The sequence below is a fragment of the Helianthus annuus genome, chromosome 16 (assembly GCF_002127325.2).
Source record: "Helianthus annuus cultivar XRQ/B chromosome 16, HanXRQr2.0-SUNRISE, whole genome shotgun sequence".
Taxonomy (NCBI): Eukaryota; Viridiplantae; Streptophyta; class Magnoliopsida; order Asterales; family Asteraceae; genus Helianthus; species Helianthus annuus.
The window spans coordinates 5,430,981-5,443,455 of record NC_035448.2 but is presented as its reverse complement, the minus strand read 5'-3'; the positions used below and the strand labels follow the sequence as shown (position 1 = coordinate 5,443,455).

The 12,475-nt window shown below is 39.9% G+C and overlaps 1 protein-coding gene across 1 annotated transcript; it reads right to left on the bottom strand.

Moving 5' to 3' along the window:
* Positions 1-2,282: 2,282 nt before the first annotated feature.
* Positions 2,283-12,236, bottom strand: LOC110918863. Its single transcript, XM_035985995.1, has 8 exons — positions 11,969-12,236; positions 5,560-5,738; positions 4,411-4,695; positions 4,267-4,325; positions 4,152-4,188; positions 4,003-4,074; positions 3,188-3,512; positions 2,283-2,742 (listed from the first exon to the last, which is right to left on the bottom strand). The coding sequence occupies exons 1-8, from the start codon at positions 12,164-12,166 to the stop codon at positions 2,362-2,364; spliced, it is 1,536 nt and encodes a 511-aa protein (XP_035841888.1). The 5' UTR covers positions 12,167-12,236; the 3' UTR covers positions 2,283-2,361.
* Between the last annotated feature and the right edge of the window lie 239 nt (positions 12,237-12,475).

Sequence of the window (12,475 nt, the reverse complement as noted above, 5' to 3'; positions counted from 1 at the left end):
TTACTTTCATTACCACCAAAAACAAGCTATCCCCAAGGCGGGGATAACAAGCCAACAACCAAACACCATACAATCAAAAACCGATTACATCACATCAAAATTAGACCACCTATTATAGTCCACTATACCGTTTTTGAATCTATGTTTGTACCAAAGAAAAGCCAAAACCTTGATGTCCGTCACCACTTCCACCACCTTCGAATGCTTATTTGAAAATATCTTTTTGTTTCTTGCTTTCCACAACACCCAACAAGCGATGATAATGACCCCTTGAAGTACCATCTTCTTGGTACCCGTCGTCCCACACGTATCATGCAAACCCACCAAGTCTTTAATATGAAATGCATATACACCATCTTGAGACTCCATTCCAAACCCCGGCCGAAAAACCACATCCGGTAAACAAGTGTTCCGTTGATTCTTCCTCTATCTCGCACCATTCACATAAAGGGTTACCCACTTGTATATTTCTCTTTATCAAAGCCTTTTTGGTAGGTAATCGATCCAAAAAGAGACGCCACATAAATATATTACATTTAAGGGGCACCCACTTACACCAAGTAAACCCAACTCTTTCTCCATTGCTCGTCGACCCGTTCATCCACTTCTTGACCTCGGACACAGAATAATCTTTTTGCCTCCCATTATACCATACCCAATCATCTCTCTTATCATTCATATTGACCCTACTCAATAAACCTTCCAATCCATTCTTCTCGTCGTGCTCTCGTGTACCACTTATAAGACGCTTCCAACTCCACTTCATAACTCGGCCAGATCCTTGAGTCTCCAGTCGATCACACACCAACACTCTTTTCTCTTTTTCCAGCGCAAACAAATTAGGAAAGCTAACTTTAAATGATTCATCGCCCAACCACGTATCCAACCAAAACCGAATACCTTTCCCATCTCCTAATTGGCCTCAAATGACACTACTAATACCTTTACCTTCGACTTTTATATTGTTGCACATCAAAATGCAATTCTTCCAAACACACGTATATGCGTTATTCACCGGAACAATTCCCCAACCCCTAGACGACCCATGGATGGACATAACGACCCTTCTCCACAAATGATGGCTCTCTTTTAGATACCTCCAAACCCATTTAACAAGCAACACTTGATTATTAAGCTCGAGTCTAACAATTCCCAAACCCCCTCCGCAATGGACTTTGTAACAGTTTCCCACGAGACCCAACTTAATTTTCTAACCTCATCAAACCCACCCCACAAAAACCTTCTCATCAAACCTTCCAACTCATTAATTGTTTTCTTCGGAGCTTTAAACAAGGAAAAATAATAAGTTGGAAGACTATTAAGAACGGATGTAAACAAGGAAAAATAATAAGTTGGAAGACTATTAAAAATAATATGGTGTTTTAGTTACTAATGGGATTTACATACTATGATGATGATGATGATATGATTGACTATTTGGGAGCTGTATAATAATGTGGTTATCTGTAGAAGCTGAATTTTTATATAGACATAACATCAAACACAAAATAGTAGAGTTGAATTTTCTTTGCAACTTATAAACTCTTTTTTTTAATTGCAAGATGTTACCCCTATTATACTTTAGATTAATTATCCTAAACTATTTTATTTGCTTAGGTTTGAACACGAGACATCCCTCTAAAAGACATGTATCTCAAGTGAGCTCGTTCCACATGGCTTATAAACTCTTTATGTTTGTTAGTTTAGTCCAATAAGTGTTTCCTAGCGCGCGTTGCGGCGAGGAACCTGGACTTGCTTTCATAACAGAACTTGTTACCTTTGCTAGCATAATGAAGTAATGACCATGTATAGCTATCGTTGCACCCACAATAACAGTTTCCAAGTTAGATCACAACTCAGATGAGCCATGGCTTGTCATCACTGGCTTAAATACCTGCAAATCCTAGGATTTATGGTCATCACCAACGAATAAAGCATCCAACACACAGAACAAATACAAAAACCTCTTGGATAAGCTTTGCTCATCATCATCGAGCGCTTTCATAACCATTACCCAACCCAAAATTGAAAGGGTTTAAAGCCAACCTCAACGAACAAACCATCAATCACATAGAACAACCTCACGATCCTCTTAGATAAGCATTCTTCATCATCATCTAAGATGAGCCTTGGCTCAACATCATCGAGTCATAAGTCATAATAACATGTGTAAAATTGTTGTTATGTAACCATAAACTTATAACATAATTTATTAGGTTTTCTTTTATTTAAATCTTTTCGACGTCATAAAAATAAAATTCATAGCCTAAAAGAACAGGAAAGAAAAAAAAATAAACAAATATAAGCTATAAATAGATGCTTCACAATATATGTTTAGTAGATAAATTTCAACAAATCGTTTTACTTCCATTGTCGATATATTGTAACCGAACCTGGTGCAGATTCAATCATAAGTTTAGTGTATCTTCGATGTTTCTTCTCACATGCATACAACACCCACAACACCAATGAAAGCATGACTGCAACTGACACCATGGCTAAACCAATGTACACCCATTCACTAAACCGGTTCAAGTCTGGACAATGGTCCTTGTGAATTTCAATCAAAGTCTCTCTAACAAAGCTACAATCTAGTAACCCTGTCAGAAACGGGGTGTATTGGGATAACCCATCGCTCACATTGACTGCGACCGACATTTCTTGATACATCTTTGGAGTCAAGCGCCCCGTGGTTGTACAAGTACCATTTGTAGATACTTGACAAACATAGTTCCTCCATACCTACACATAATGCATCAAATGTAAGTTATTCAAATATTAGATTGGCATTGTTTGGATTTTATTTTCAAATGGGCTATGATTCAGCCCAATATGAGACATTGTTTTGCTTGGTTTTTACTCTGGGCTGAGTTTGGCTCCAAAGTCCAAAGTAGTGTAGACATATTTTGGAACAAGTTGCAACACCCACATGTATAGGGTTCGAACGAGATCTTATTGGGCCGGGCTTTATAGCCCAAATGTTAGGCCCAATAAGTAGGTTTCTACTCGAGGTCTAGTCCTGTCTCAAGAAAGGCTAGTTCCGTAAAGTTATGCATCCTTTATTCCTTTTATTAAAAAAATTGTCATATATCTGTCCATTTCCAAAAAAAGATAAATAATCAAGTTCTCTAAGTTGTGCATGATATTTTACTTCTAATATAGCTCTATAAAGATAGTTAATTTTTACCCTGGTGGCATTGTCAAATTGCAGTTCACCAGCTTGACATGTTCGATCTGTTTTGTTAGCGGTTAACGGATTACATAGGGTGGGAACCAATGGACCAGACTGATTGTAATTAAGTGATCTAGGAAATGATGGTGGTGGATTGATGTTCGAGACGTTAATGATGTAATTAACCATTTCCACTAATCGAAATTCCACTTCTTTGCTTTGAGACATGGTTTCTTGAGCGGTTGCATTATCGACACATGGAAGAATATCGTCTAAAGCGGTATGAGCCATCGGGTTTTCAACCCACTCGTTCATTGCAACACAAGTGTCACCCACAATACTACAATCATGGAAAATAAGTGTAGTTAGCTTCCAAATTTTCACCGTTTTGATTTAAATAACCCAAACTTTCACAATTTGGTCGAAAATACTCTCAACTTTCGATCTGTATCACAACACTCTCAACTTTTAACTTATTTTCCTCTGGTTCTCCCAAATTAACTGAATCCTAACCCAGTTAGTTTTTTGCCGACGTGGCAATTTTTGCTGACGTGGCATCTGACATGGCACTTTCGCTGATGTGGCGCTTGATTAGTGACGTGGCATCTATCTGACGTCAGCTAATTGGGTTAGGGTCCAGTTAGTTTGGGAGTGCCAGAGGAAAATAAGTTGAAAGTTAGGAGTGTTGTGGTACATATCGAAAGTTGGGAGTGCTATCAACCAGTTGATGAAAGTTGGAGTTATTTAAATCCAATATCCCTTTAATAAACACATTGAAATTAACACCCTTAGAATAGAACTTTAAAGATATGAGAGTAACATTCACATACTTGTGGAGTGCAAGAAATATGCCACATAATATCAATGTAGCCGTGACAAGAATCCAACCAAGAATCACCAAGCTGCAATGGGGATTTGGATCAAGAAAATCACATAAAGATAAAAATCTTGATTAAATAAATTAACAATGATCACTTACATGTAAACAAGAAACTGTAATCCGAGCATGGAGAACACTGTAAAGAATTCAAGAACGTGAGTATTCGAAACAAATTTTCAACTTTGACAAAAAAAGTTTGGATCTTTATGCTTACGAAAACCAAGAAGAGCTACAAGAAGCATAACCGCTGCAATGATTATAAGCGCAAGCCTTCTGTAGAAGAAAATAACTAGTAAGCGATAAACAATTTATACTTTAGGTGCATCTAGTGACGACAAACAACATTATATCCACTTACACATCCTTTAAAACATGTTTGATATCCTTTTCATTCTTTCTGGTCTCGAATTTAAGTTTTGTTGCAGCATCATTGATCATGTTATGAACTCTAACAATGTCGGTTTTGACATTTGAAGGTAATGAAACTTGATCTATTTCAATGTCTTTTGCTGCAGAAAGAATGGAAGACACATTTTTTAGGCTGGAAACCGTATCATTGGATTGGCTCACGACATAGTCCAATGTGTCCTTCGTGCTCTCATGGAACTTCCCTTGGCCCGTGTATAAAACAACACAACCAACACTGGAACACAAATCAAACCACCAATGAGACCAAATGGCACAAAACACAAACACACACATAAACTAAAACATCTGGCTCATCATAACAACCAATATTGTCCGCTTTGCCCACTAGACGCTAATGGATTTGTTTTTGATTGCTTGTGTGAAGACCTTCCGGTAGTTTGCACACCCAAACATTCTTTACCCGTGGACTTCTCCTCTCATCCACAACCAATCTACTCAAAATGTGTTTGGCCAACTTTGATGAAAATTCTAGGCCGAACTGCTAGGCGCTAACTATATTACAGTGGTTAGGGTGGGTTATGCTAAAAAAGTTTATTATCCTAAAACGTGTAGGAACGAAAATTGTCACATGGTGTCATCCATTTATATTTTCAACATGGTGTTATCCGCCTTTTCCTTTCAACATGGTGTCATCCATATTTTTGGTTTCCTTGGACACGTGACATCTCCCTGGTGGCTTCCTACACTTTTTAGGATAAAAATCCTTTTTATTAGAACCCAAACCTATACGGTTTTGCATAAAATGTTTTTGTAAAAAGAGAAGTATGGTTGTATGCATAACTTCATATTTTTCTAAAATGAAAAATAATAATATAAAAGGCCGATTTGTTTTACACGACTGGTTTCAAGTTTCAAACTGTTAACCAAACCATAAACCTTTGAATCGTCAAAACTTAACCGTGAAACGAATTATATATTCAAACCAACCAAACCTGGCAACATGCTTTGGTTTCGGTCAGTTTCAGCTGTTTATGAACTTTCTAACTTAAGGCGGACATTTTTTATTAACGAAACATATCTACTGTCCACGACCGAATAAAGATCAAACTAGCTAATGAATATGCAAAGAGTATCTTACATGGCTGAAATGGTGAAGAGGGAGAGAAGACAAAGACAAAATGCATATACGGTTTTGGAATAATAAGGGTGTCTCATGCAGCAGCAGTAGCAGCAACATATTAGAAGCAAGGATACACCACATCCAACGAACCAGATTGCAGCAATAGCAAACAAGGGTGCAGCAGTAAATGATACAGACTGTAAAAACCAAAATTAAATGCAAATATTAGTTTAAAATAAACTAAAAAATATATATATCAAGTCAAACAATCTTGAATACGTGTATAAATTGTGTTTGAATAAAGAAAGTTGCTTGAACGTGGAGGGATGTCATTATTTATAGACTCAAACATTAAAATACATATAATTTTGATGAATCATATGAAAGCTAATATCGCGGTATGGAAGCGATAAAAAACTCTAGATACATTCTAGCAAACATTTAAAGAAAACCCAAATGAAAGAAACTTTATTATAACATTAAAAGTTGTCCCTAACAATACAATATATATATATTATTCTAGGAATTAGGATCAAATACAAAGGATCCTAATTGTAAGAAGTGTAAGAAGGATTCATAGAGTGATAAGTGTCCAATAACCTAAAAAAACCCACTACACAAAAAAACCTCACTACAAAAAAAAAAAAAAAACCTTAAACATCCACCACCACCAAAAACCTAACCCCCCCCCCCCCCTCACCCACCCTAAAAAATTTTTTTTTTTTTCCGAGGGGGTGGGGGTTAGGTTTTTTTTTAGGTTTTTGGGGGGTGGGGGGGGGGGTGGGGGGTTAGGTTTTTTGGTGGGGGGGGGGGTTAGGTTTTTGGGTGGTGGTGGGGTGGGGTGGGTGTTATGAGCCCAACAGACCAACATATCCAGCCCAACAGTGGTAGTCTACAACCTGAAGGTCCAGACCAATTAAGAAGAAGTGAAAGAACCAGAAATAAGCCAAAGAAATTCGTGGACTTCATCACCAGTGCCACATCAGCAAGTGCATAACAGAATTGGTTATTATCATATTTAAAGTAATTATTGTGTGAGCATGAGATAGGAAAAATTTGTTAGATCTCACTGGTCATTCTCTCCCTCTCATCCCACTTCTGTATTCTCTTTCCCACCTCCTTCTTCTACCAACTATCAATGAAAATAACCTTTCCCTTATAATTGTTACTGTTCCATTGTCATTTAACTTTGTTCATTACAATTGGTGCTTTCATTGCACCTCTGCTCATATGGCTGAGGGAACTCGATCTCGTACCATGGATGAAACAATTAAAGGTGTGCAGGCTGATCAGAAAGAGATGAGGCAAGACCTGGATACGGTTGTGGCGGCGATTGCTTCCTTACAGCAATCTATGAATGAATTGATCCGTCGCTCTGATGCGGGTTATGGTAGCTCGAAGAAACCATCGGTTGTTCGCGGAACGAATGGACCGGATGGTGAAGGAACCAGTGTTTTGGGGAGACACAAACCAGCTCCGGTGTATTTGGCCAGATTCAACGGTGAACACCCCGAGCGGTGGATCGCTCAAGCCAACCGATATTTCGAGTTTTATGAGATTCCGGAACGCGATCGGTTGACGATTTCTTCGTTTTATCTGGATGACGCAGCGGCGGATTGGTATGATTGGCTACAACGTCAACAAAAGATCACCAGTTGGAATGGATTTACGGCGGCGTTGTTGAAACGATTCCGGTCGGCTGACTTTGAAGAACCCGAAGGTTTACTAGCTAAACTTCAACAGACTTCTACTGTCGCTGATTATCGATCTCGTTTTGAAGCTATTTCCAATCGGACCATGCCTCTTCCGGTGGAATTTCTCATCAGTTGTTGGATTTCCGGTCTCAGATCTGACATCAAACAGTCTGTTATTTGTCATGGGCCTGTCACACTTGAAGATGCAATGGATAAGGCCCAATTGCATGAGAGGAGGATCCAGTTTGAGCGAGGTTTGGGCCGTGTATCTCTGGGATCCTCTAAACCCTTGTTACCTACACCAAAATCAACAACATCTACACCTCCGACAAAACCTTCAACATTCCCTGCTTCGAACCCAAGTGTCAGCTTCCGTCGATTATCATCCACTGAAATGGCTCAGAAACGATCTCAAGGATTGTGTTTTCGCTGCGACGAGAAATACACTTGGGACCACAAATGCAAATCCGCACCACAGCTTCTTTTCTTCGATGACGATCCTCCCGATTCAGGCGGTTCTCCGGATTCTCCATCATCAGAAGGTACTGATTCTTTACTGGCTGAAAAACTCCAATTAGATGAAGTTACAACCCAGTCGGCTATCTCTTATAATGCTTTGTCGGGTGGTTGTTCGACCACTACTTTGCGTTTTACGGGGTTAATTCATGGGAAGCAAGTTCAGGTTCTATTAGATGGGGGCAGTACCCATTGTTTTGTGCAAACCCGAATCGCTAAATTTCTTAATCTTACTATTGAAACGATTGAACCATTTTCGGTTTTAGTCGGTAGTGGTGAAAGGCTTCCGTGTTCGGGTTTGGCTAAGGCTGTAGAATTGGTCATCCAGGGTCACCCAATTGTGGCAGATTTCTATGTGCTACCATTACAAGGTTGGGATGTTGTGTTGGGCGTTTCGTGGTTAGCTACTCTTGGTCCAGTTCTTACGGATTACTCGACCTCGTTGTTTGAATTTTCTTTAAATGGGCAACAAGTAAAATGGCAAGGGGATGTGTCAACCGGTCAGGCAATTCAATTCCATGGGTTTAGACATCTTATAAATACAGATGGCATTGGTCAGTTATATCATTTAACCCTTTTGCCACCTGATTCCCCACCACCTACATACCCCACGGACTTACAAGACATTTTAAATAAATTTGCTGTTGTTTTTAATCCACCCACGGGTTTGCCTCCTACCAGATCTCAGGATCATCACATTGACCTATTACCTTCTAGTAAACCAGTTTCGGTCCGTCCGTACCGTTACCCCCACTTTCAAAAACAGGAAATCGAACGGTTGGTTCATGACATGTTACAACAGGGTATTATTAGGCCAAGCACAAGTGCTTTTTCTTCACCGGTTCTATTGGTTCGTAAGAAAGACGGGACGTGGAGGTTTTGTGTGGATTATCGTGCCTTAAACGCGATAACAGTTCGGGATCGGTTTCCTATTCCATCCGTGGATGAGTTATTCGATGAGTTACACGGTGCCCACTATTTTTCTAAACTTGACTTATTAGCTGGTTATCATCAGATTCGGATTGCGAATGGGGATGCTATGAAAACCGCCTTCCGGACACATGACGGCCATTATGAATTTTTGGTCATGCCCTTCGGGCTAACGAATGCACCATCCACGTTTCAACGCCTTATGAATGACGTTTTCCGACCTTTTCTTCGGCGTTTTATCTTGGTTTTTTTCGACGACATTTTGATATATAGTCAATCCTGGCCGGAGCACTTGCATCATCTTACTATTACATTACAACTGCTCCTTGATAATCAGTTGGTTGCTAAACTCTCCAAGTGTATCTTCGGGCAATCTCAAGTTGCTTATTTGGGCCACATCATCTCGGCTCACGGAGTGGCAGTTGATCCTGAGAAAATACTCACAATTCAGCAATGGCCGACTCCTACAAACGTCAAACAAGTCCGGGGTTTCTTGGGTATTACCGGTTACTATCGCCGGTTTATCAAAAACTATGCTTCTATTGCCGGCCCTTTAACCGATCTTCTTCGCAAAGACGCTTTCTGTTGGACCGAGTTGACACTTCAAGCTTTCACCAAGCTTAAGGATCTTCTCAGTTCTACCCCAATTTTGCGTCTTCCGGACTTTTCTAAACCTTTTACCATCGAAACGGATGCTTCGGGAACCGGTATCGGGGCTGTTTTGTCTCAAGATAAACACCCATTGGCATACTTTAGTAAGAAACTTTGCCCTCGCATGCAGCATGCTTCAACTTACCACCGAGAGATGTACGCAATTACTCAAGCAATTTCCAAATGGAGGCAATATCTATTGGGTCATCGTTTTACTATCATTACCGACCAACAGTCCCTTAAAAGTCTTCAGGATCAGGTAATTCAAACTCCTGAGCAACAAAAGTGGCTCGGAAAACTCTTGGGTTTTGACTTTGAGATCGTGTACCGACCCGGTGCACAAAATGGGGCTGCTGATGCTTTGTCTCGTATACCTACAGGCCATCTTCTCGCCATTTCAGCACCGGTTCCCACTATATTACAGGAGCTACATTCTGCTGGCCTCTCGGATCCAGATTTTAGTTCCCTGCTGCAAAAATATACGGCTGATCCAGCCATGTTTCCTGATTACACACTTCAAGATGGATTGTTGTTGTTTAAAGGTCGTCTTTTGGTTCCTCACAACACAGCCTTACGCCATCAAATTCTCCTCGAATTCCATTCTTCGGCTTTCGGGGGCCACTCGGGTGTTACACGAACTTATCAACGCTTGGCTGCCACGTTTTATTGGAAGAATATGAAAGCCGATGTTAAGGAGTTTATTGCACAATGTCAAATATGTCAACAAACCAAACCGTCCTTCTTATCCCCGGGTGGATTACTACAACCGCTTCCGATTCCCCATGCGGTATTTGAAGATATTGTACTTGACTTTATCACTTGTCTGCCCAACTCTCAAGGTAAAACGGTTATTATGGTGGTGGTTGATCGTTTGTCTAAATATGGTCATTTCATTGCCCTACCAACGACTTTTACTAGTTTTACGGTGGCCACGGCGTTTGTTAATGACATTGTCCGACTTCACGGAATTCCACTTTCGATTGTGACGGATCGGGATGGCCGATTTATGACTGAGTTTTGGAAGGAGTTACATCGTATAAATGGTACTACCCTTAAATTTAGTACCGCCTACCATCCACAAACAGATGGGCAGACCGAGGCCCTTAATCGATGTTTGGAAATGTATCTTCGATGCTACGTTGCGGAGCATCCCCAAAAGTGGCTCCAATTCTTACCATGGGCTGAGTTTTGGTATAATACTTCATACCAAACTTCGTCTCAAATGACTCCCTTTGAAATATTGTATGGTAGAAAGCCTCCCACTCTTACACGTTACTTGAGAGGTTCAACTCCAAATGTTACTTTAGAGGACCAGCTTGTGGAACGTGACATTGTCTTGAACCTGCTGAAGGTAAATTTGTCAAAGGCTCAAACTCGAATGAAAACGGCTGCTGATAAACATAGACGGGAGGTGAACTTTGAAGTTGATGATTGGGTTTTTGTGAAGTTGCAACCATTTCGACAGGGTTCGGTACGTTTACAGCGCCATAATAAGCTCGGACACCGTTATTTTGGGCCTTACCGTGTTCTTTCCAAGATTGGTTCAGTTGCTTATAAGCTCGACTTACCTGCCACAGCTAAGATTCACCCGGTTTTTCATGTATCCTTGCTTCGCAAATGTCGTGGTACACCGGTACACCAGATTACACCCTTACACCTCGTTGATTCCACCTCTACAATCATTCTACAACCTCATTCTGTTCTTCAGAAACGTACTATTTTGAAAGGATCTCAGCATGTGTCGCAAAGTCTTATTCAATGGGATGGGTTGCCTCAAGAAGATGCCACTTGGGAGGACGATTCGCAGTTGACCCACCAGTTTCCTAATTTCCCCCTTGAGGACAAGGTGGGACTTAATGGGGGTGGTATTGTTATGAGCCCAACAGACCAACATATCCAGCCCAACAGTGGTAGTCTACAACCTGAAGGTCCAGACCAATTAAGAAGAAGTGAAAGAACCAGAAATAAGCCAAAGAAATTCGTGGACTTCATCACCAGTGCCACATCAGCAAGTGCATAACAGAATTGGTTATTATCATATTTAAAGTAATTATTGTGTGAGCATGAGATAGGAAAAATTTGTTAGATCTCACTGGTCATTCTCTCCCTCTCATCCCACTTCTGTATTCTCTTTCCCACCTCCTTCTTCTACCAACTATCAATGAAAATAACCTTTCCCTTATAATTGTTACTGTTCCATTGTCATTTAACTTTGTTCATTACAGTGGGGGTGGGTGTTTAGGTTTTTGGTGGTGATGTAGTGGGTTTAGTTTTAGGTTATTGGACACCTGTTACTCTATAAATCCTTCTTACACTTCTTACAATTAGAAACCTTTGTAGAATAACTTGACCCTTCTAGTAACTCACTCGTTCAGTTCGGTTAAACTAACAGAAATATAGACTAGACTACTAAATAAAATAGAAAGCATAACCGAAATATTATTTTGGGTAACATAACCAACACATTAGGCTAATAATGGACCATTGTTTCACCCTTTTTTCTGCATTCCCACCGGTTCACGTACGAGTTATCAACTTATCAGCATGCATCACATGCTTGGTGCATTAATATAACTTTTTGATTGATTTAAAATTCTGGTTTAAATTTATAAGCAAAAAAAAAAGTTTAGACTTACAAAAATGTAATGATGATCACTGATATTCCATCCACCGGTGTAGTATTTAAAATCGTTGCTGGGATCTTTCCTTCGGGTTCTCTTATCAGCCAAAATCAACGACGAATTGTCATCACTGACGGTTTCAAAAAGAATTCGTTCAATTCCCTGATGATCATAGCCATTAATCACCCCCGAAGATTGGAAAAGAACCAACATATTGTCTGAAGATTGTTGTACTTGTGACTGAAGAACCTGTGAAACTCCATGAGGTAACAATGTAAAGAAGATGAGTAGCAGCAGAAATAAGAATAAATTTGGAGAAAGCATAGTGGTGTTTGATTTGAAAACATATAGTTGAGACAGCAGGGTGGGTATCTTAAATCTTTAATCATGAGGAGGATCAAATGTTCGTATTTTTTAATGTTTATGGCCGACCATTGAGAACATGAAACTCGGGTGAAGGATCAACCAACACATGAGTTAAAATACTATAGAGGCCGACTATGAGATGATTCTTCATTTGTA